The sequence below is a fragment of the Peromyscus californicus genome, unplaced genomic scaffold, assembly GCF_007827085.1.
Source record: "Peromyscus californicus insignis strain IS unplaced genomic scaffold, ASM782708v3 Scaffold_8__1_contigs__length_139910024, whole genome shotgun sequence".
Classification (NCBI taxonomy): Eukaryota; Metazoa; Chordata; class Mammalia; order Rodentia; family Cricetidae; genus Peromyscus; species Peromyscus californicus.
In genome coordinates this window covers 22797297-22822904 of record NW_026294606.1, presented here as the reverse complement: position 1 = coordinate 22822904, position 25608 = coordinate 22797297, and the positions used below count along the sequence as shown (strand labels likewise).

The following is a 25608-nucleotide window of genomic DNA, read 5'->3' as shown; positions in this document are numbered from 1 at the left end:
TGGGTAGATGAGAGAGCAGTAGAGTGCCAGGTGGCTCAACACACCGAACTAAGTTGAACCCTATCATTACTATTATTATTTTATTACAAAATACATTATTTCTGTAACACTGGTTTGGAGAGTCAGTCACAATTAGAGTTTAAATAACAGAAGATAAAAGACTGATGGAAAATACAGGGATCTCACTTATATTTTAAAGTGAATACGATTTTGTGAAAGATTTATTTCAGTTATTCACAGGTGTATACACTTTTGTTGCATGTGTATTTCTTGTGAGACCTGATGAAAAAATCATCTTTGAGAGTATCTGTCAGGAGAGATTGAAGGATACTGGTGGAAAGAAGACCACTGGAGCATGTGAACCAGATGGACTTGGAACTGAATTTTAAGTCCTCCACAAGTCATTAAGCATGCTGCTTAAATCTGACTGGGTACCGAACATGTATTTAATGTGTGCCATACGTGAGACTCTGTGCTTTGAAGGGGTGCAATGGTAAAAATGACATCTTACTGCCCTTCCCCACAAGAAGCACACTGTGTCCATCCTTCAAGCATGTGAGCATCCCTGACTACTCAATAGGATGGGTATTTGGGAAGAAGGACCTTAGGAGAGTCCAGTGCTGCCTCGGCATCCACAGGAGCCAGTGAAATCCAGCTTTATTTTGTCCGTCTCTCCTCCCTACAAGTGGTGATAGCCCAATACTGATTCTCTCTCCAGGCACGACACAAGTTTAAATTCCAGTAGTCTAAGCAAGATCATCAGGACTGGAGACTCCAACAGCCTAAGACAGCTTTGTCTTGTCCATCTATACTTCTAAGGGCATGCACCATTCTGTTGACCCAGAGGCCAAGGTTGCTGGCCAACTCCATTTTGGGTACTATAAATATCACTCAGCTCTTTTAGGGAGAGGGGGGTTCACATTCCCCACCATATTTCTATGGTGGAAAGTTTCTATGGTGGAAAGTTGTAACTTAGGTGAGGTTTGCCCTTGGAATCTGCAGCTTATTCCTTCCCTACCCTCTTCCCCTCCCCTCACAAATGGCCATTTTCATTCTCTAAAGCTTGGCTCTCCCATGCTAAAACTCACTTGTAAACTAGCTAACAATTAAACATGCATAGTTTTAAATCAATAGGACACAGTTACAAACTCAAATTGTTTCTCCACAGAGAAAGGAAGTCTTTATCCTTGGTAAAGGTCCTTGTCTTCCTCCCTAACATTCGCAAGACATATGGTCTGACAGTAAGAACAGAGGCCTTTTATCCTCAACTCCTGTAGAATCAGACCATAAGGCTGGTTGATGAGATCATGCCGGAAATGATGTAATTGAATCACACTAGATAAGGTCTTAACAATAGCACATCTTTTAGGAAGAAGCAAACAGCCGCCTAAAGTGAAATGAGCTTGTTTGCATTTATGTGTATATATGTGTGTCTGTGTACATGTGTGTGGAGTGCTTGTGTGTATTCACATTATCTGTGTGCATGTGTGTGGAGGTCAGAGGTTGATGTGAAGGGTCTCCCTCAGTCACTCTTCTTTTAAGACAGTCTCTCACTAAACCTGGAGCTTATGGATTTGGCTAGCTGGGCTGGCCAGCATGCTCTGGGATCTTCCTGTTTCCCTGTCCCCTGGGCTATGATTCCAGACGTGTGCTGTCCATGGCCCTCTCTCACTTGTAACCAGGTCACAAGAAATTATAATTTGACCATTGATTTGCAACGAATCCTGGAAGGTCACTGGTGAAGAGTATCTTACACAGGAGAATTGTCTGTAATGTCAGGGAGTGGTCTCAGCTTTGGGGGAAGAGTTGGGTAGAGAAGATAATGAGATGAAGAAACTATACAGCCCTCAATCCATGTTCCATGTTTTATACTGGAATATAACTAGGCTTTGTTGGGGACAAAGGTAGACTTTTGCCTCAGGCATTTGCAATCAGTAGGGCAAGATGGAATCTTGGAGACCAGATACTTGAACCCACCATTAAAAGCTTACTAATCATGGTATGTGGTGTGTGTGTGTGTGTGTGTGTGTGTGTGTGTGTGTGTGTGTGTGTGTGTAATTTTTGAGAAGAGAGTCTCACTAACCAATCACAGCTGGCCTGGAACTCCCTATGTAGACCAGGCTAACCTTGAACTCACAGAGTTCTACCTATTTATAACTCCAGAGTTGGAATTAAAGGTGTATGCAAGTTATTTATAATCTTATTTTGGAAGATCTTGGAAGGCATTACAATCTTATCTGCACAGACAAGGAATAAAGGCTCAGAAAAGCAAACTATTTCTCTTGGCTGTAATACAGACTGTGATCATGGAGTCAGAATTTAGACTCAATTCTTCTCAGGGCCTAAAGTATATTGTTCTCAGTACCTTCTCCTGTTGTGGAAACCTGAGTGGACACATGCAGAGAGCTATAGAACACTACTGATTGGGACTACGGGCATTCAGAGGACCAGAAACCCTGGAGGGCTAATCAAAAGAGACTTCAGGAGAGAGCTTGGGAGTGGCCCTCTGAGACATCAATGGTGGCTCCAGATAGACTGGCTAAAGTAAAGGCCTGGGAAGAGACAACTGGAGACTGAAGAGGAGGAGTTGGTTGTGACCAAACACCAGGCCAAAATTCAGCTTTAGGGAGGAAGGTTTATTTTGTCTCATAGTATGAGAAGGTATACGGTTCATCATGGCAGGGAAGTGGCCGTGACCAGAGAGTGTGATGCTGCATCTGCAGTCAAGAAACTGATTTCCAAAAGGAAGTGGGACCAGGCCATCAAACCCCAAAGTCTGCCCCTAATGACTCACTTCCTCCAGTAAGCCCCCGTGTACAGGTTTCACAGCCTTCCAAAACAGAGCCAGCAGCTGGGGCCAAGTGTTCAAATGCACGAGCTTATGGGGACCTTTCGCGTGGAAACCACACAGAAGCGGTCCCTGTGGGCTCTCTTGGACTTCATCCCTGCTGCGCTGTCAGAGGGAGCCAAATGCAGGACAAGGCTCCCTAAAGGGACCGGAGTAAACCCAATCTCCCCACAGTCTTCAGCGGGTGGGTGTTCCTCAGAAATCCCTAGTAACACAGCTGCTTGCAGGCCTCAGGGGCCTGAGGGAGGCCCCAAAGCCAGGTGGCTCTCCCTTCCCTGTTTTAGAATCCTGGCCAGCTTCAATTTACATAACACAGCTTAATCCACAGAAACAGGAGCTGCAAGGCAGGTTCTTTCTCTCTCTCTTTTTCCCTCTCCAAGACACGGAAACCTTTATTTTCTCCGTACACCACAAACCGGTGCTGTTAAATAATATTGGATAATTGCACCTGTCGTACCTCCCATATTGTGCCGAGGACAAATAATTGCTGGTTTTCTGCTTTGCCGTTTAGCTGTGACTCCGTCATTTGACTTGGAGCGTGTCATTTTCTCCCGTTTTAGACTGTACAGTCAAACTGTGTGAAAGGACTCACAGCTAGGGGCCCTACGTGTGTGAGTGGGCGCAGGCCTCATTCAGCAATGATTTCTAATTTATACAGCATTGAAAATCTGCAGCTATAAATAAACAGCTGACTGGCTTAGCTGCCTACTCAAAATCCTTTATTAAAAAAAAAAAAAAAAAAGGCACCAGCAACGGCGTGAGGAAGGAAAACAAGGCAGCCTGACTAGGGGATAAATTGGGTTTCTGAGTCTCTGGGCCTGGGAAGGAGGCTGATGGATCCTGGAATGGGACCAACACGCAGGTCTCAGGGCTTGGGCAGGCAACCTCATCCCTGCTTCTCCCTCAGCCCACTCATGCTCCCCACATGCACCTCAACGTGTCTGAGGATTACTGTATATGAAGCTGGCTTCCTGTTATGACAAATACTTCAGGCGAGTAGGTGCAGAGTTACTTAAAATAGCTCGTGGAACGTATGACCCTTTGGTTGGAAGAAGAGGTGAATATGGTGTTTTAGACTGCCAGGGAAGTGTTTACTTAAAACTGGTTTCACTTGTGAGAGCTACCTGGGGACAGAGCTTGGGGATGGGCCAATCAGGCGTGGGGCTGGGGATGAGAGGCACCGCTTCTTCCCCAGCCTGAGGAAAGGTCTTCAACCGCTCTGAAGCACTTGACCGCTTTATCCTATATAGCCATGCAAGGTGGGATTAGTTTTGGTACTAGCATTGCTATTTTGCTCCGCGATACAAAAGGGAAGGAAGTGGGCTGGGAAATCAATTATCTGTGTGAACTTGGACCTGTCATCTACCCGTCCTGTCCCACCCAGCCCCCTCTGGATCCAGCAGTCTGCTGGAAACAGGCTCTCTGGGACCAAAGGGTTGGGCACATCTCTTGTCAACTCTAGTAGCATCTTGATAGCTTAAAAAAATGATCACCGGTTGGGGCAGGGTGGTGGTGGTGGTGGTGTTTACACCATGGAAAGGAGCCAGCATCATGAATTAGGAGCTTAATTTGTTGGTGGTCATTAAACATTTACCAGCACACCACTATCAGAAGGTCAATCTAACTGATTGTAAAATGGGGACCCAACACATTTTCTACATACATAGTACTGTGAGGCTGAAATGAGAGTGATTAGGAATCACTAGTAGTGATTACACTACTCAAATGTGACTGCTGGCATCATCATTTGGCTCCTGTTATTATCATATTCTTACCACTAAGGCCTCTAACACAGCCTTATGCAGGCAGCAAATGCTATATGTCTTTTCATGAATGTTTAATTAGCATTCATTATGTGTCTTATTGCTTGTAATTTAACTACACCAGCCCCAAGAAACACCTGTCTGCTTATTAAGCATGTGCCCAGTGGGACACCGGGTTGAGGTGGTTCTGGTGTCAGAACAGAACTGCACGGTGGCCAGCCACGCTGACATCAAGGGTTAATCTGGTGTCAGGACAGTAAAGCTGCAAATAGAAACGGGCTCCTCTGGAACAGGAGTTAGTATGCCTGTGAGAAGAATGCAGCCCAGGTCATCTTCCCGGCATGGAAAACTGGGGCCATCCCCTGTGAGCTTCACATTCAGGGAGTTTCCACCCTGACAACTGCTCCTGGGCCTCCCCTGAGACCAGGTGCTCCAGGCAGTTCAGAGTAGCAGCAGGTGTGAGCAGGAGGTGGAGCTCCTGGTTCAAGGGGAAAAAATCTGGAGGCTCATAGCCCACTGTAGCTAGGAGAAAAAACCAAAACAGGATTCTTAGTACTTGCCCTAGTCTGGTAGTTTTTCCTTGGGATGTGTGCCCCAAATCTCAGACTATTTCACTCTTCCATACATCTGTAATTCTTTAAGGATTTTTTTGGGTGTCTACTTTTACCCAGCCCCTCCCTATATAATGTTAGGTCAGGAAGCCAAGTGGACACTCCACCATGGTACCCATTCCACCATGGTGCCCACTCTACTCTCATGGTGCCCACTCCACTATCATGGTGCCCACTCCACTATCATGGTGCCCACTCTACTCTCATGGTGCCCACTCCACTCTCATGGTGCCCACTCCACCATGGTGCCCACATCCCAACCCACACTGAGAGGACTCAGTCATGCTTTCCCATCGCCAGACACTTGCCATTGTGTTCCCAGAAAGTGACCCTAGTAGGACTGTGGCAGATCAAACTCACAGCTAGAAACGTCAGCAGTTAAATGGGGCGTAATTGTGAGAACAATCACGGGCTGAGATGGGTGCTGGCAGGAAAAACTCTCACGAGTTTCAGTAATGAGGAAAGAAAGAAAACTTTGGGAACAGAATGGAAGGAGAGAATCCTGCATCTGTTCAGGAGGGTCCTCCCACTGTGAGAGTAACACACAGGGTGGTAATCATGGCTTAAAACAGAGGACGTCAAGGAGAGGACTCAGTGGTTAAGAGCATGTATTCCCTCACAGAGGACTCTGGTTCAGTTTACAGTCCCCAAGTTAGATGGCTGATAACCACCTGTAACTCCAACTGCAGGGGAGTTCAGATCCTCTTCAGGCCTCCCTCTGCTGGCATGTCACGTCACTTACACACACACACACACACACACACACACACACACACACACACACTCACACCCCGTGTATATACATAATTTTAAAAATTAAAAAGAGAGAACCTCAGAGAATTCACACCACTCTATCTACAGTAGATAATTTAAAGATCATGGGGGAGGCGTCGTAGCTGTAGCTACTCCAGCAGGGGAGGACAGTTGCTGATAAAACCCTTTCTCGGTACCAAACAGGAGCTGAGGCAAAAAGCCATTTCAAAAAGGGTTACTAGGCAGCTTTAGAGGCAAAGGTGCCTTCCCACACGGCTGACCCCGGGAAACCCAGAGCAAGTGTCACAGATCTCCTGTGACCTGGCCTTCAGGGTACCTATACAGAAGACTGCGTGAGGCAGGAATCTTTTCTGAGCCATAGTCTGGAGTGGCCTGCATAGAGACAAGCAGACACCCTCAGCCCATTCACATAAGGGCTAAAGGGCAGCACCCACACACCCACGAGAGACAACACAGAGGTAGGCTTAGCCCCCACTCCCTGGCCTCCTGAGGGATTTCAGAGACAGACTTGACACATTTTCTTGTTTGGTTATTGCTGTATTTTCATATGAGCCTGTTTATCAGTTGTGGTTCTTTCAAATCCGATAGCTTTCTACTGGTGTCTTAGTTGGGGTTTTATTGCTGTGATAAAACAGCATGACCAAAAGCAACTTGGGGAGGAAGGGGTTGTTTTGCTTATACTTCTAGGTAACAGTCCATTATACCGAGGGAAGTCAGGGCAGAATTCAAGGCAGGGCAGGAAGCTGGAGGCAGGAACTCAAGCAAAGGCCATGGGACCATGCTGTTTACTGGTTCTTTCTCCATGGATTTCCCAGGCTGCTTTCTTAGATAGCCCAGGACAACCATGGGTACCATGGGTGCTACCATCCACATCAATCCTTAATTAAGAAAATGCCCTATAAACTAACCTACAGGCCAATCTTATGGAAGTATTTTCTCAGTAAGATTCCCTCTTCACTCTTCCCAGATACATACAGGTTTGTGTAAAAAAAAAAAAAAAAAAAGTTGACAGAACCCAACAAGCACAGCTGGAGATAGAATCTGTTGCCTGAGCACAGGGCTGATGGCCTAACTACCAGTAGTAGGGTAGAATGACTCTGCAGTATAAGCAGAACCTGGTCCCACGGGAGTACAACAAGAGTGTGGGTGATTAAAACCAAATCCAACCAAGGGCCTTAATCCCACATGTGCAAACCCTAACACAGAAACACAAGAAACATGAGAAATCTTTATATGAATACAGTTTAATTCGCTCATGAAGAATGAAATTATGTCCTTTGCTGGAAAGTGGATGTACCTGGAGAGCATCTAATTAAGGTAATAAGCCAAACGCAGAAAGACAAATATGGCTTTTTTCTCATATGTGGATCTTAAATTATATATAAATACATGGAACTCTGTGTGTGTGTGTGTGTGTGTGTGTGTGTGTGTGTGTGTGTGTGTGTGTGTGTGTGTAGGGGGAGGAGATGAGATCAGTAGGGAAGCTGAGAGAAGGAGCAGGGGTTGGGCAAGGGGGAGAGAGGGGAGGTTCTTGGGAGGTGAATATGGGTAAAATGCATGATATACTCTTAAAAGGAATTCTTTTTTACAAGACCCAGTTTTATGTACAACAAGTACACAGCAATGAGGCAAATGGACCTAAAACCCACCAGGAAAATTAAAGAGTTCCTGAGCCCTTGGGAGTCACCTGAGCCCATAGTTTGTATGGATGCGTTTGCTTACATTTACCTTCTTCTCAGCTAGATTCTTCTTCGCATATGCTACACACATTGATTTCACCTATGCCTCCATTCAACTCAGTATTCAAATGGAAGAGTCATTTGACAGCTCCTTACGTCCCATGTTAATTCCTGCCACAAATGTGTGCTCTGAAAGGGGGTGGACTTCTCATCACTTATTAGAGATTATACTCACTGCTCCAGTGAGTTCACTGTCATACTAGGCAGACAGACACTTTTAGTAGCTTTTGTGTCTTTACAATTACAATTCTAAATCAAGGGATAATAGGTCAGAAATCACTGAAAACAATTAGCTTTTAAAATACTTGGGTGTTAGAAAAGTTGGGATTATTGAAAAATGGCCCAGCACAGGATGTTGAGAGATCTAGGAGTATAAGCCATTGTCTTCTTTGTGATAGCAATTTTTCTTTCTTCTTTCTTTCTTTTTTCCTTTCTTTCTTTCTTTCTTTCTTTCTTTCTTTCTTTCTTTCTTTCTTTCTTTCTTTCTTCCTTCCTTCCTTCCTTCCTTTTTTTTTTTCCTCTTTTTGGTCTTTTACAGACAGGGTCTGTCTTAGTTAGGATTTCTATTGCTGTGAAGAGACACCATGACCATGGCAACTCTTATAAAGGAAAAACATTTATTTGGGGTGGCTTACATTTTCAGAGGTTTAGTCCATTATCATGGTGTAACATGGTAGCATGTAGGCAGACACAGTGCTGGAGTTGAGAGACCTTCATCTTGATAGGCAGTCAACAGGAAGTAATTTGTCTCACTGGGCATGGCTTGAGCATATGTGGGACCCCAAAGCCCACATCCACAGTGACACACTTCCTCCAACAAGACCACATCTAGTCCAACAAGGCCATATCTCCTAGTAGTACCACTCCCTTTGGGGGCCATTTTCTTTCAAACCACTACAGGGTCTTACTTGGCTGCCCAGGACAGCCTTGAATTCATGATCTTTCTGATTTAGCATCCAGCATGCTGGAAATACCCATGTACACTGCTACTCCAGCATGACAATTATTTTGATGGATATAACTTGTCATCTGGGTCCTCACCATCCCCCTTGAAGGTAAAGTGATGGATGACTGGATGACTCTAAGTTCCTCTTTCCACACCCCTTCTCTACATAGTCCACCAGCAAGTTTGCACATGCTTCTTTGACCTTTTTAGTCAGAATTAATCCTCCATGGAGGTCAGACAACAACAACAGATTCTGATACATCAGGAATTGTCTATCAGCCTTTTAGAAAACCAAGAGATCTCAAGCAAAGCTCCCTTCATACCCTTTATTAAATGTATGCATCATTCTCTGTCCTTTCTATCTCTGCATGCTATTCTACCACTGATCTCAAAAGAAATAATGATAATGAGAATAACAGAAAGATGACCAGTTCTTAGGTTTCTTCTTCCATGGCTCTTGGAAAATAGTGTGTGGTCATTTCTTCTTCATCCATGGCTTCACTGTGGCACCTGCACAAACAGACACAGAGATACCTCAGACAGGGTTCCCTAGTGGGTATTCTGAGAGTGGGTAAATATTCACTCTGATGGGGCAGTGGGAAGTCAAAAACACTTTTTCTTAAGGAGAGATGAACTCTGAAAAACAGCCACTATTGCTGCAAGGACAAGAAGCAATCTAGTCTTCTGCCTTGGAGCTCAGTGTGTGGTTAGCCAGGTATTCAGTGATGCTATTGGTCTGCACAGCATCCTCAAATCAGCCTCCAGTTGCTGGTGCTTTGGGTAAGGGCTGTGTACTGCACACATCCATCAGAAAATGCAGAGACTTTGCTAACAAAGAGACTGAATGAAATTAGAGAGGAAATAGAAGAGTGGAAGTCCACCCATTTGGGGTCCTCCATGGCTTCTCCCAAACCAATTTATATCAGTACTGACACAGGATTTGTTTTGGGTAAGCACAGTATAGGGTCATTCTTCTGTGGAAACCATGCATGACATTACTAGAATATGTTCCATTAAGCTAACAGGTTGGTAGCTCCATATTTCATGATTGCTAATGTTGGCACAAGCTTTGAAATTGATAACCTCTCCACAGCTTATTATCTGTCCTGTCTATTACCAAATACTTAGTTGTACTTTGAAATTTTTTTTTCTCAGCTCAGTCTCTTCCTCTTTGTGGGAATCAGAACCGTAGTATCTCTGGTCTGGTAGTGCTGTAGTGATTTCATGCTCCAGCTCCTAGGCTGGAAGCTGCACAGCAGCAGAGAGCAAGAGAGTGAACAGACAGCCTACAGAACAGGAGAGAAGCATGGCCAGCCATGTTTCAGTTGGGGATTAGTATCTAGAATATATAAAGAACTCAGAAAATTAAAAAAATAAACAAAAGCTATCGTTCCACAAGTATCAAACAGTTCTCAAAAGAAGAAACACAGTCAATAAACATTTTTTAAAAAATGCTCAACACCCTTAGCCATCAAAGAAAGGCAAAATAAAAATAAACTTGCATTTCACTATGGCTATGATCAAGGGAACAAATGACACCAAATGCTGGTGAGGATGTGTGGAAGGAGGAGCGCGGTCCATTCTAACGGAAGTGTGAACTGGTGTCACCACTGTGAAAATCAGTATGGAGGTTTTTCAACAACAACAAAACAATTCTGAAAATAGAACTACCATATGGCACACATATACCATTTCTAGGCATATACAAAACTGCGGTGTTCTACCATAGAAGTACCAGTTCATCCAGGTTGATTGCTGTTCTAACCAAAAAGTTAGAAAATGGGAACACTTAGATATTCACCAACAGATGAATAGATAATAAAATTGTAACACACATAACAATGGACTATTCAGCCATCAAAAAAAAAATAATAAATGAAATTTGCCAGGAAATAGAATCTGGAAATTATTCTATTGAGTGAGCCATACTCAGAAAGACAAACACAAGTTTTCATACATAGATCCAAGCTTCTAATTTTTATATACATGTGCTTAAGTGGGTTGTTTGAATGAAGAAGGTATAGGTCTGAAAATCAGAAAAGGGATTGAGAGGGGAAATGGAGGTTTTAAGAAAGGGAAGAGGGTAACAGAACACCTGGGACATGAGAGTAGCAAGTGGGATGCTGGCATGGGAAGAATCCAGCCCGGGTGACAGATGGGTGGGGAAGAAGTTGGGAGAAGGATTAACAAAAATAAATGTATGAAAATGCCACAATGAAACAATGTATTATATGCTAATTCCAAAGCAAACAAACACATACAAAATGCCGGGCTGTATTCATCCTTCAGACTGCCACATCCAACACTTCTATTTTCAACAAATACACGTTGTGGCTGCGAATATAGTTCCTAAGTAGGGTGTGCAAGTCCCTGGGTTCAATTCCAGCACTACTAAAAGTAAAATCAGGGGTTGGGGATTTAGCTCAATGGTAGAGTGCTTGCCTAGCAAGCGCAAGGCCCTGGATTCGGTCCTCAGCTCCAAAAAAAAAATAAATAAATAAATAAATAAATAAATAAATAAAATAAAATAAATAAAAGTAAAATCAAGCAAACCCACAAAACCCAGTATCTATTACAAATCTTCTATTTGCCTTAGTATTCAGAGGCTACGGTGAGTGTTTTAGTTTTTTGGGCCTTTTTGTTTTTTAGATTTTACTTATTCTCATTTTATGTGTTTGCCTGAATGCATATCTGTGTACCACGTGTGTACAGTGACCTCAGAAGCCAGAACAGTGTGCTGGATTTCCTGGGGCTGGAGTTACCGACAGTTGTGAGCCACCATATGGATGCTGGGAATTGAACCTGGATCCTCTGGAAGATCAGTTGTTGTTCTTAACCACTGAGCCATCTCTCTAGGGAGGTGACTGGTATCTTGAAGTCCTCCTTGTGGCCTTTCGGTCACCTTGATTTCCTTAAAAAATACTATCTCCTGATCCCAAGATCCTTATGAACACCCTTGCATTCATCCTTCTCATCAGCTCAGATTGTTGCAATCACTTCAGCAAAGCCTAAGTATCTACTGAGCCCTACAGGCTCCATATTACATTCATTAATTCTATTCTTTTTCCATTTTTATGTGAGTCACACCAAGTCCAGTAAGTCTTCACAGGTTTGTTCCTGTTCTGTCTCTCTCTTTCTTTCTTCCCCTCTTTCTTTCTCTCTTTCTGAGATAGGGTCTCATGATGTAGCCTTGGCTGGCCTGGAAAACCCAGCTGGCCTTGAATTTACAGACAACTGCCTATTTATGCCCCACTGCTGGGATTAAAGGTGTACACCACCACACCTGCCCAGTAAGTCTTCTCTATGCTCTAAGTTCAATCACAGCTCCCCCTCTTTACTGCAGTGTGCTTTAGCCCAGTAAGTATCATCTAAGTCAACTAAATAGCAAGCTGCTTCCTTCACAATCAAAGGCTTGATCAATATACATTTCTCAAATATGTTTTCTCTGCACTTTCTCACAGGGCTTCTAACATTCTCTCTACTCATGTGCTTCCAAGTCTCACCTCTTGCATATGATTGTAACCTTAACTTCTCTCCTCAGGCCCAGTGCAGAGTACAAAGACTCAAGAGTAAAGCAGAAACGATGGTTTAAGGTCTGTTGGAAGAGGAGGGTACCTCCTTCCTCCACATCAGAGTCTCCTCCATACAAACTTAAGCATCTAGGTGGGATGTTAGGAGATGTCTACATATCCACTGCACTGGCATGGCGTGATTTGAGTTAACCCCAAGCCTCTACTATGATTAGTCTTGGCTCAGGGCAGTCCTGTTGGGAGCTTAGGGAACTTTTGAGAGGTGGAGCATAGTGGGAGATTTTTAGGTTATCGGGGTTAAGGAGAAATTCTCATAGGACTGTTAGTTGCCTTGGCTTTGATCCCATTAATTACTCTCTTTTTTTTTTTTTTGTTTTTTTTTTTTTTTTGTTTTTTGAGACAGGGTTTCTCTGTGTAGCTTTGTGCCTTTCCTGGAACTCACTTGGTAGCCCAGGCTGGCCTCGAACTCACAGAGATCCGCCTGGCTCTGCCTCCCGAGTGCTGGGATTAAAGGCGTGCGCCACCACCGCCCGGCTAATTACTCTCTTTATAGTGTGAGATGTGTTAACTTACTTGATCTTTAAAAAGCACTATCACCTTAACCTATATGCTACTTTCACCTGAAGCTAAATCAATAGAACCCCCCAAAAAAACGTAAGGTACATGTAGAACTTTCTGCTTTTTGACACTAACTCTCTTAGGTGTTTCACTACAGCAATGAGAAGCTGGCTAATATACTCACCAACATGGAGAAGTCACCTTCCCACACAATTCTGTGTGTGGAGATTCGAATCACTTTATTCTGTAGAGAATTACATGCTTTGAATTTCTCAGAAATAGTGTTTTTCTTTTTGCTTCTACCATACAGAGGCATGAGATGGATCTTTAGTTTTGCATTCTCTCAGAGCTGAGCAATTTCCACACTCCCTTGTGTCTTCAAAATTTATCTCTGACCGTGTTTCTATATTGCATGGAAACACTGCCAACTTATTAATAGGTCATCTGTCTTATATAAATGACATTTACAAAGTGGATTTCAAACTCTGAGGGGGAAATAATGTTGTTTACTAGAGTACTTTTTGATTGAAGGGAATGCTTCACAGTGGGAAGCCTGCTACTTGGCAGTCAGATAGTTAGATCCACCCTGACTTCTCTTGTCTTTTTCTCATCCTCTTTCATATATGTCAAAGGCTAGAGAGAGAGTTTCAGACAAATATGTAATATTTATCTGTTGGTGTGGCAAAGAAAATCCTTTTATCTGTACAGATATCATGCATATCTTTATAACTCCAGTAGTCAGAACACAAGGCAAATTTTTAAAAATGGGCTCCTAGGTATTGACAGTTGTGTATCTACAACTACATTCATCTGAGATGCTGAATTGAAAATGTGAAGAACATTTCCTGGTTTCAGTGGACTGCCTTGGAGAAGCACAATGCAGGATGACTATCTCAGTGGTCTTGGCTGCTTTAGATGGCCTGCTTTGATATGCACCTCTTTCTTCAACAGCTCTTCAGTGGGTCCACCACAGCTCCACCTGCCTAGACACCAACTCCTGACCCAATGTTCTAATTTGCAACCACTAGAGATACCCTCTTGACGGCTATTTCCAGAAAAATCTTTGTAAGAATTTTCTCTTCCTGCCTAGAGAGAAAAGCCCCACTGACCCCCTTTAAACTGTTTGCTCTGATTGAGTCATTGGAAAAACTAGCAGAAATGGATGTTCAAAGATGGCTAAGGCATGCTGACCCTTAAGAAACTCAAGGCCTCCTACAAAGACAAAACCCTAAAGCTCTAGCAAAGTCAGTAATGCTAAAGTGATAGGTCTGACATTTAACAGATAGAGGAAGAGCCATGGAACAACTGGAAAGGACATTGAGTCCAACCTGGGCAGATCAGGGCAGCCATCCCAGAGGAGGTAAGCTGAACTAAGTGAGTGAATGTGAGCCAGGCAAAGGCTGGGGATAGAGTGGGGGTATAAACCCACAGGGGCCAGAGGGAGGGAAAGGAAGGAATTGTAGACAAGGATGAGAGAACACCAAGATAGTTACTGAGTCCCAAAGAATCTGTGTGCTTTGAGGCTGGGGCTTTCTTCTGGAAGCTGGGGGAGGGAGGACCACAATACTGTTAGGAGAGAGGACGGTGGAGTTTGCACAGACAGTCCTGTGGCAGTTCAGTCATTTAAAAGCGTTCACTGCCATTGGAATTTTGAGGGGTCTAGTTTTTCTTCTAATACTTTCCCCTGCTTTGAAGCAGTAGCTTGGGCTGGCCCTCGAGCTTGTGATTGATCTTCCTGCCTTCGTCTCTCAGCCTCTCAAGTGGGAGCCTTATGGTGGGTGTCAACCATGGCCCGCCCTCACTACACTTTCTCCCTAATCCTTTGGTTCTTTGCAATGAATGATATTTGTTCAGGATGTAACTCTTACTCTATTCTGATGCAATGTAAGACTTTTCACCTGTCTTTTTGTTTCTTTGTTTTTCTTACGAATGCAGAGTTAGAGGAGAGGCACATCATTGTCTGTACTAATCTCCATCTTGTACATCATGTGCATGTTCTTGGAAAGTGAGAGCCTGTGTGTTGATACTCGCTATAAGAAAAACTGGGCACAATGCTCGGCAGTAGAGCATATTAGGGGCTTGCTGCTATGGGGATTTGAAGGATAATAAACACAGTAATATTTTATTTTATTAAAAATGTATTTATTATCCCAGCACTCCAGAGGCAGAGAGATCTCTGTGAGTTTGAGGCCAGCCTGGTCTACACAGCTAGTTCTAGGACAACCAAGGCTACACAAAGAAACCCTGTCTCTGAAAATGCATTTGTTATTTTTACTTATGTGCATAAGTGTCTGTCTGTGTGACTTTATGTGTACCGTGTGTGCAAATGCTCTCAGAACCCAGAGGGTGTGGGAGTCCCTAGAATTCAGGAGTGATGTTTTATGTTTTAATTCAAGGTGTTTAACATTCACTCTTGTAAAGAAACAATTTAAAACATCAATCATCTTCAAACTCAATACAACTGATTTAAAAACCTACTGTTCTTGATAATCTCTAAGTAATTGGGTTTTCTTTATCTGTATTTCTATCCATCAGATTCCAAATGGATTAGTCCTCTCCTCCACCTCCTTACTTCCTCCCTCCTGTTTCTTTTTCAGAATTACTGATCTTTGAAAGTCATCAGAAATCTTTACCCAGAAATTCAAGTAGCCCCAAATTGCTAGAATTAGATGCCCATACATTTGAAATCCCAATCCCCACCTCTCAGTGATTTCCCTGTGAATTGGAATTCTGGGTTTGAAATACTGGTTTTAGGAGCTTGTTTTTATTTTTGCATTTGAGTTAGTTTTGTTTCTTGTTTGTAGCATCTCATTTTAAATGTTTACTTTCATAGAAAACACTCCCTTTAAGTCCCTTTCTGAACAGAAATGGAAGAGGAGTAGATGGGGAGGGCAGAAAGGAGGTGGGGGAGGGAATGGGAGGAGAGGAGAGAGGGGAAAGTGTGGTCAGGATGTAAAATAAATAAATTAATTAAAAAACAAACAAAAACAAACTAAATCTCCCCAAAGAAGCAAATGCACAGATTCAAGTTGAACATCTTTTTCCACGCTCTCAGCATCCCTTCGAAGTAGCTCTGTCTAGGCCCCTGGAAACTGCCTGCTCTTTGCACCCACAAGCTTATGCCTCTCATGGATGCAGAGAATGGGTGGGAAATGCCATTTCTGTTTGATGGCCCAGAACTGCTGGTAGCTGAATGGTTGGGGGTGGTGACTACAGCTGATTTCTTCACTTTGTTATATACAAAACCAAGGTGAATTCCTGCATGTCTTCTTGCAGAATTAAAACATAAACTATCACCACCCTCCCCCAAATTCCAGGGATGTTGCACTAAAATTATCCTGGGATATCTTTACTCCCCTTAATAACTATTTGTTGTCTACCTCTGTATCTGGCCTACCATCTCTTTAGACTGTCACATAAAACCTTTGGAATTCGATCTCCAAAATATATAAAGAACTCAAGAAATTGGACATCAAAATATCAAATAATCCAGTTAAAAAATGGGGTGTAGATCTAAGCAGAGAATTCTCAACAGAAGAATCTCAAATGGCCGAAAGACATTTAAGGAAGTGTTCAACATCCTTAGCCATCAGGGAAATGCAAATCAAAACAACTCTGAGATACTATCTTCTGCCTGTCAGAATGGCTAAGATCAAAAACACTGATGACAGCTTATGTTGGAGAGGATGTGGAGAAAGGGGAATACTTCTCCACTGTTGGTGGGAGTGCAAACTTGTACAGCCACTCTGTAAATCAGTAGGGCGGTTTCTCAGAAAATTGGCAATGAACCTACCTTAAGAACCAGCAATACCACTCTTGGGCATATACCCAAAAGATGCTCAACCACACCACAAGGACATTTGTTCAACTATTTTCATAGCAGCATTATTTGTAATAGCCAGAACCTGGAAACAACCTAGATGCCCCTCAACCAAAGAATGAATAAAGAAAATGTGGTATGTTTATGCAATGGAGTATTACGCAGCAGTTAAAACCAATGTCATCATGAAATTTGTAGGCAAATGGATGAAACTAGAAAAAATTCATCCTGAGTGAGGTAACCCAGACCCAGAAAGACAAACATGGTATACACACACTTATAAGTGGATATTAGATGTAAAGCAAAGGATAACCAGGCTACAATCCACAACCCCAGAGAAGCTAGGTAAAGAGGAGGATCGTAAGAGGAACACACATGGATCACCCCAGGAAGGGGAAAGGGTAAACTGGGAGGGGGTGTAGAGGGAAGAGAATGGGGGGTGGAAACATGAGGGTTTGAGATAGCCAAGTTGGGGGAGGGATGGAGAGGGAGAGCAATGAAAGAGATATTTTGACAGAGTGAAACATTAAGGGGTTAGGGAGAAATCTGGAGCTAGGGAAATCCCCAAGAACTCACAAGGATGTCCCCAGCTAAGACTCATAGCAGTGGTGGAGAGGGTGCTTGAACTAGCCCTCCCTTGTACTCAGATTGGTGTCTATCCTAATTGTCATCATAGAACCTACATCCAGTGACTGATGGAAGCAGATGCAGACACCCACAGCCAAGCACTTGGCCGAGCTTCTAGAGTTCAGTTGAAGAGATAGAGGAGGGACTATAGGAGCACGGGTGGAGTGGTTAGGATCATAATTGGAAAAACCAGAGAGACAGCTGGCCCAAGCTAGTGGGAGCTCATGGACTCTGGACTGACAGCTGGGGAGCCTGCATGGAACGCAATTAGGCCCTCTGAATGTGGGTGACAGTTGTGTGGCTTGATGTGTTTGTGGGTCCCCTGGCAATGGGACCAGGACTTATCCCAGGTACACGAACTGGTTTTTTAGAGCCCATTTCCTATGGTGCGATGCCTTACTCAGCAGTGATGCTGGGGGAAGGGGCTTGGTCCTACCCCAACTTTGGTATGCCAGCCTGTGTTGACTACCCAAGAGAGGCCTTATCCCCTATGAGGAGGGGATGGGGGTGGGATGGGGGAATGTGAGGGAAAGCAGGAGAAGGGGAGGGGGAGAAAATAGGGGTTAGTATGTAAAATGAAAAATAATTTTAAATTAAAAAAAAAGGAATAAAAAAGGCAACCTTTGGAATGGATTAACTTGACACACTCCTGACTTCCACTATTCCCCAGACTAAGAGTCATCAGATAATATCTGAAACCTATAGCAGAGTCTTTCCCATTTTGCTGTAGCCCATGGGTCCACCTACCTGCTGTCCCCATCTATACATCAATGTTTGGTTTAATGCATTGATTTGTTATTGTCCTTTGTTCTGTGACTGTGTAAGTTCATGTCCCTTCTTCAGTAGAGGAGGATGATGTCATCTAGAGCAACCTGAGTCCATGTTTACTGGGCCATGCTTACTCACATTTAGCTCAGAATAAGCTATCTCTTACAGTTTAGAATAAGAGCCACATTTTTCTAGGATGAAAGAACTCATACTTTGAGAGTTCCTATCCCTGAAGCCCTCACTGCGGGGAGTGAAGACTCTTATAGGATTCTCCCCCCATGTCTGAGGTGGTAACACCTTGTTCTTTGGGTCCTAAAATTTCAAAAGACGATTTGGTCTTGGAGTTAAATGAGATATTATTTGACAGGAGAGAAGAGACCCTTGGAAATGCCAATTTGCATCTGACTTTTCTTCTTCCAGCTTTCATATGACCTACTTGAGCTCTATGAACAAAGTCTCCTAGCAGTGTGGTCTTCTGGTTTGGACTAAGTTTTCCATTGGGGGCTGGAGGGATAGCTCAGCCATTAAAGGCTAGGCTTACAACCAAAAATATAAGTTTTCCTTTGGTTTGGGTGGAGAGTGGAGAAGGAATAAGAAAAAGTATCTCTGGACTGTGGACAAAAGGGAAGCACTGACCCCACTTCCAGTGATTGATCTTCTCTCCAAGCAGGTAAATGCCAGCATTCAGGATGTAAGCAGCTGAGAAGAAGATGATAATACCCAGTGGGCTGAGGTAGGCAAACACAGGGTACACCCAGTTTCCGGTCTGAGAGTAGCGCCACAGGATCCTGCATGAACAAGAAGTCAAAATGATCATAGCAGCCAGTAAGCTATTTTCACCTTGGATTCAGTGGGACACGGGACGACAGCAGGTGAAAACCAGCCCCAGGGGAACATTTGTCAACATGTGAAGTATTCCCGCATATCTACAGAAGGGAGCTGGTCGTCTCCTAGTGTTGTTACTTGTTTTAATAAAACATCTCTTTTCATGGAATGAGTTGGCCTTTTCCTTAACTAGTACTTTGTGATCCATCTTGGTGGAAGGATAGAGGCATACAACACATTATCAGCGAAGGAGGGTATGTGAGCACATGGCTGAATTATTGCTTTCTTTGAGATGGACAGCTGACTGAGACATTGGACCTGTGATGATGGTGTTAGTTTTGTTGCCTGCAGCTGAAGTGTGATGTGTGCAGCTGTTGGTGTTGGTACCTAAGAGGACAGTGCAGTTTCTCTCAGCTCTCAAAAGTCTTGTTGACCCAGGAGGGGTAGAGATGGTACATCATTGCTCTAAAACAGGATGCCTGGAGATTGTGTATTATCCCTGACTTCAGCTCACAGGAATCCTTAGGGATCCAGCACGAGGTAGGAAGGGATGAGTTGGTAGAGAGGCTCAGAACTTACCCATGTGAGGATAGACTATAAGTTGTTTCTGTGAGCCAAAGGAAAGAAGAGAAATGCTGGGAGAGAAGCCATGATGTCTAAGTGAAGACTAAAAATGCAGTATGCTGGCAGCCAACTGCACTGGGGATGCCAAAGTCTGAAATAACTTAAAACACGGAATATGTGTTAAGGGATGATGTCGCCTTGCTGCAGCTTACAATTGTTAAGTGTACGGAATCTGGAAGAGGATTCTGTGACTTAAATGTTCAGTCTGCCACCTATTAGCTGCATCACCTCCAGCAACTTATTAACTCTGCTGGTGCAGACCGGGGATCCAACTAGCATACACCTCATCAGGATGCTGCAAGAATGACTAGAATGAAATATGTGTTTGCAACCCGTGTATTTCATGTGTAAGATACATAAGACCGTGCTTGGCATGTGGGAGTTTGACAGGAGTTCCTAAGCAGTCATGGACAGCACAGCAGGGTTCTTTTGTAAGAGGGAAGGAAGATAGACCAGGCCTGAGAAACAGCATTCCAACATGGCTGTCTTTCAGAGGAGTTCAGAAAAACAAAGCTTTGTGCTTAATTAAGCTTTCAAAAACCTGAATGGAATCTCTGTCATTTCAAATACATTCAGTTTGTCAAGTGTTTTGTGGACAAGGGCTAATATTTGGGGCCAGGACTAGGGTGGGGCAACAGGGAGCTGAAGTGTGGAATTTACAGGCTCATCTCTATGCATCAAAGGATACTGTCAACTGTTGCAGGATATTTGATTACACTGTGAGCCCCGAGATTGTGTTATTTACTAAAAAAAAAAAAAAAAAAAAAAAAACAAAAAACTGTTTCTAGTTGTGGTGTGGTTCAGTCCTAGCACTCACCTTTAATCCAGGAGGTTTCTGCTTGAATATTGTAAACAGGATTAAATAAAGTCAACCCTTAGGTCAAGAGTTGGAGCAAGCAACCAGTTGGACAGGAAAAAATCATAGAGAGTAAGAGGGAGTCAGGAGGATGGATAGAGGGATGCACAGGAAGTAGAAGGGAGGGACATTCAGTTTGAAGAGTTTTGTTTGAGCTGGTGTAGAAGAAAACTCTTCCTGGGACATCAGAGGAGGAAGAAGGTCAGCTGGGTGCTTTCTCTGCCTCTCTGGGCTAGCAGGTTTCCATGCCAGCCATCTGGCTCCTGGGTTTTTATTGGTAAAATCAAATGATTGAGAGTTAGTTGAAAACAGTCAACAGTGTAGAAGGGCTGTCTATAGGATGCAGAGAAATATGTGCAAATCATATGTATATTAATAAGCTAACACACAGAATATGTAAATAATTTGTCTAATTCAAAAACACCCCCAAACAATCCAATTAGAAACAGACAGGTGACTTGGATAGACATTACACAAAGAACATAAACAAGTAAGATGTCAGATGTCACATCTGGAGAATGCAGATCAAAGTCACGAGCTATCACATCATTACACAGAAGGGCTACCATTAAAACCTGAAACAAACCACAGAACATATGTGTTTGTGAGGATATGGAGAAACTGGATTCTTTCTACGCCATTGGCTAGGAAAACTGTAAGGCGGTTCTTCAGAGTGTTAAGACAGGTTATCATCTGCCTCATATACTCATTACACTGGAGGACATGCTCTGGGACTTGAAATCAGAGACCTAAAGATATCTGTACGTTGGAGTTTATAGACTAAAGGTGGGAACAGCCCAAGAGGCCATTGATGGGTGAATGGAGGAGTAAAACATGGCATTAAAAAGAGAAGCATTTGCATGAGTTGACTGTTTGAAACCTGGGGCCTATGCAGGATTGCTTGGCTCGACCTGGGAGGAGGGGACTGGACCTACCTGGACTGAGTCTACCAGGTTGATCTCAGTCCACGGGGGAGGCTTTGCCCTGGAGGAGGTGGGAATGGGGGGTGGGCTGGGGGGAAGGTGAGGGGGACCGTAGAGGGGAGAACAAGGGAATCCATGGCTGATATGTAGAACTGAATTGTATTGCAAAACAAAAATAAAAATTAAAAAAAAAGAGAGAAGCATTTGAATGTAGGTTACAACATAGGTGTGAACCTTGAAGGCGCTACGGTGGGAAACGGTCACATGCAATTCCATTTGTAGGAGGAGGCATCAGATTCATAGAGACAGGAAGGTTGATGGCAAGTGTGAGGGGTGGGCAGAGAAAGGATGCGGAGAGGTGTTGTTTAGTGGGTTCAGAGTTCTGGATGGGGGATGCAGGTAATAGCTGTATAATGTGAATGTGCTCAATGGCACTGAAGTACACACTTCAAGTGGGTAAAACGGTTGATTTTATACTATGTTCCCTTTGTCACAATTAAAATCAATTTAGGACACTATGCTAGCTAGTTGTATTTAAATTTGACACCGTCCAGAGTCATTTTGAAGAGGGAACCTCAATAGCAACAATCCTCCACTAATTTGGTTTTTAGGCAAGCCTGTGGTACATTTCTTGATTGATGACTGATGTGGTCAAGCGTAGCTCATTGTGAGTGATGCAGGTGGTCCTGGATTCTATACAAAGCAGGCTGAGAAAACCATGGTGAGCAATTCAGTAACATTCCCCCATGGCTTCCGCTTCACTTCCCACCTTCAGGTTTCTGCCCTGTCTGACTTCCTGCCCTGACTTTCTTCAGTGACAGAGTGTGACTTGGGAGTTGTAAGCTGAAATAAATCCTTTCCACGCCCTCACTTTGGCCTTGGTGTTTTCTTAAAGCAACAGAAATCCTAAGACAGACAGCATCAGTCTTGAGGTCATGTAAGTGTATGACCAAGTTCGATGCTTGGTCCCTAGACCTGCCTTGCTAGGATATTTGTTCTCCCTGCCACATGGATGATGGGATGACTGTAACAGAATGATATCATTCATTATACTAAATACTAGGATGAAGATGTGCATAGCAGAGATGCATTACAGAAGGCTTTTCATGGTGTTTCCTGCCTGCATGGTTGTTTCTTAGAACAGACCAGAGAGTAGGAACAAGGGGCAGAAATATCCCCAAGCAGGTAGGAATGGATCCCTGAGCACACTCTAATAGACCGTATTAATTAGTTCACATGGTTTGCTTTAGATCCATGAAATTAGGGCTTCCTAACTCCCGTGTCCTTTTATGTAAGGTAGTCCACAAGCAAGGACATTTCTCTAGGGACATGAAAAGTTTCCGTTAACTTCACCTTTCTCTCTGTCCAGCACAGGGCATATGACGGAAAGATCTTGACATCAGCAAACTGATTGTGCGCTTTCACAGAGAACAAGCCAGAGAACTGATAGCTGCTGGGTGGCAGTAGGAAAAGCAGAAGGAACCCAGGGGAGTCCAAGGCAAGCATGCAGTAATTGTTAGAGGGCATTCGGCAGGGGGTGAGTAAGGAGAGTCACTGTGGCCGCTGGAATCATTTCTCTGTGGTTTGCCCGAATACAGAGAGGAAAGAAGGAAGTAGGGAGGGGTGATAGTACAGCTTGCTGCACCTCTGTTTCCTGCATGGACTGAATTTTGGAACTCATCCACATCATCCTGATACACCTTCTTTGGGTGTGAGGCTTCCCCCTTGTTAAAGACCATGGGGGTTCTTGTCTGCCCGATCTCAGCTGTTGGCTACCTCAGCTGTCCTCCTGCCATGTGATCATTAAAACAAGAGAAATACCCCAGCATTTGCTCCCTGACTCTGTCCCTTGGACTCCAGAAACCTTATCTCACCTGAGGGATCAGCTACCTGTATCCCCCTTCACCCATCTTCATTCAGAAAGCATACAGTGAATTTCCTCTAGGTGGGTGGGTGTCAATCTTCACTGTAGAGAGAAACTGCTGTGTGGTGTGTTCGGGGTGATTTCCTAATGTATAAACCCTAAACAAATCGAACCAGTGATAATTTTTGGGGGGAGTAGGTGGTATTTTAAGACAGGGTTTCTCTGTGTAGACCTGGCCATCCTGGAATTTGATCTGTAGACTAGTCTGGTCTTGAACTCAGAGATCTGCCTGCCTCTACCTCCTGAGTGCTGGGTTTAAACGCATGCACCATCATCAACAGGCCAGCATTAGATTTTAATAGAACCTGAATATGGGATTTTAAACTGGCTATTTAAGAAAACTATATTTGCCAGGTGGTGGTGGCGCATGCCTTTAATCCCAGCACTTGGTAGGCAGAGGCAGGCAGGTTTCTGTGAGTTCAAGGCCAGCCTGGTCTACAGAGCAAGGTCCAGGACAGGCTCCAAAGCTACACAGAGAAACCTTGTCTCAAAAACAAAGCAAAACACTATATTCCAAACTACTTCTTTCACAATTCATCCTCATCTCTATTAGTGAAACCACGATCTTTCCTGGCCACTATCTGAAAATTCTTAAAAGTATCCTTAATGTGTCCTTTACATTTACCAATCAATTCATAAACCTAATCCATTCCTTGAACTATATATTTCTGATAGATTCTTCATTTCAAAAGAATCTGGTGCCTTCTTTACAGTGTTGTATTTCTAGTTTCTGTTACAAGCACTATAATTACTTTTTAATTTGTACCCCCAGAGACCCACCCCTAAATGCTGGTAATAGAGGTGCATTGTGTGACATCCTGATAGTTATTTTCATATATCAGCATGATGACTGGTGAGTACCACCGTAGAAAATGGGGCTGGGATTCTAACCCTTGCTAAGATTTGAGTCTACAAACCGTGTTGTGGAAGAATTTTTCACACTGTCACTCCGCTGTGCAAATAAAGCTAACTTGAATCAAGGATGGAGTCAGTGATTGGCCGACCAGGCTTAACCATAGAGATGTTGGAAGACTGAGAAAGTTGGATAGAGAGGGACAGGAAGAGAGGAGGAGGGGCTGACAGGATTTATGGGGCTTTTCAGATTGGGGGGTGGGTAAGTGGTGAGTAGAGTCAACTTATCATCCCTCCCCTGTTCCTTGGATTTATCAGGTTTTGAATCTCAATTTCTGACTCACTAGTTTTTATTAATACTAGAACAATTCTGGTAAATGCTATAAAACTGGGTTTGACTGTGCTGGTTCTAGATGGAGGTTACATTTCAGAAATAGCAAACAGTGGCTCTTGGAAAGATTTTACCATGATTCAATAATTGGAAAAGGAGAGAATTTTAAGAGTGGGTATGGCCAGCTGATCTGAACTCAGCTTGGTTCAGCTCTTAGCAACATGTAATATTCTTGGAATATGATTTATAATTGTGTGCGTGAGGAATGGGCTTAAATACTGTTACTCTTGAGGAATGTGGTAGTTAATGCTGACTGTTAACCTTATAAAACTGGAGTCATTCAGGAGACAAGCCCCTGAACGTACTTGTGATGAATTATTCTGATTTGGTTAGCCTCTTGGGCATGACTAGAGGGATTGTCTTGATTAGGTTGACTGAGGTGAGGAGACCCGCCCTGAAAGTGAGTGGTACCTACCATTCAGTAGTCTGGGACCCTGGACTGTAGAGAAGGAGAAATTCAGTTGACTCACAAGCATTTACCACTCTCCGCTTGCTGACTGTGGACGCAGTCAGTGTGAACAGCTTGTCACAGTTCTAACTCTGCGTGGTATTTGGGGTCTCAGACCCTATGAGTACATTTCACGATGCCTTCCTCCTGCTGTCCCTTCCTTCTCCGTGTTCTTACAGCTTCTTTTGCTTTGATTACATCTTCTCACTTCCCAGCCCAGGCTCCTGTAGTCTGTATGCACAGCTCTTTTCCCCTTATTAAATATCAGTCCCCTGCTTGCTGGAGCCTGGCCTTATATGACCTCACTTTTCCTAGCAGAACCAGCTCTGTATTAGGGGAAACATGTGTTCAAATCCCATTTTTAAAATGGAACAAGGCCAGCAGCAGGAACATTCCTTGCTTCACCCATCACCACTGCCACAGACAGAGTGAGGCAAGGTGTCTCGGGGGTGAGAGAGAGAGCAGGGAGGTGTAAGCAAGACACCAGATTTGTAGGTGACGGAAGCTTTCCAAAGGAAAGGAACCGTTAGTCATCACTGCTCTGCAGGGCTTTGTTTTCCCTCTGCAGGGCCAAACCTCCAATTTTGCAACCTAAAAAGTAGCAAAAAGTGAACAGCACAGGGGAGGCAGTCCCCAGGGGTCTAGGCAGCTATTTTTAGGCCATTGTTCCATGGTTTTATCAGAATGATGTCTCTGGTGCAGAGTTAGCAGCAGCTCCTTGCAGACTCCTGTTTGTTTCTCATGCTCCCTGTGGCCCAGCCCGCGTTCAGGACCTCATTCT

General features: G+C 43.7%; 1 protein-coding gene across 1 annotated transcript in view; it reads right to left on the bottom strand.

Annotated features, from left to right (window-relative positions):
* Positions 1-8333: 8333 nt before the first annotated feature.
* Adtrp (androgen dependent TFPI regulating protein) overlaps positions 8334-25608 on the bottom strand; it is a 67630-nt gene continuing 50355 nt past the window's right edge. Inside the window, exons 5-6 of the mRNA XM_052728062.1 lie at positions 18621-18772; positions 8334-9191 (exon numbers count right to left, since the gene is read on the bottom strand). Coding sequence (XP_052584022.1) covers positions 9157-9191; positions 18621-18772 — 187 coding nt within the window. The 3' untranslated portion in view covers positions 8334-9156. The remainder of the gene's footprint in view (positions 9192-18620; positions 18773-25608) is intronic.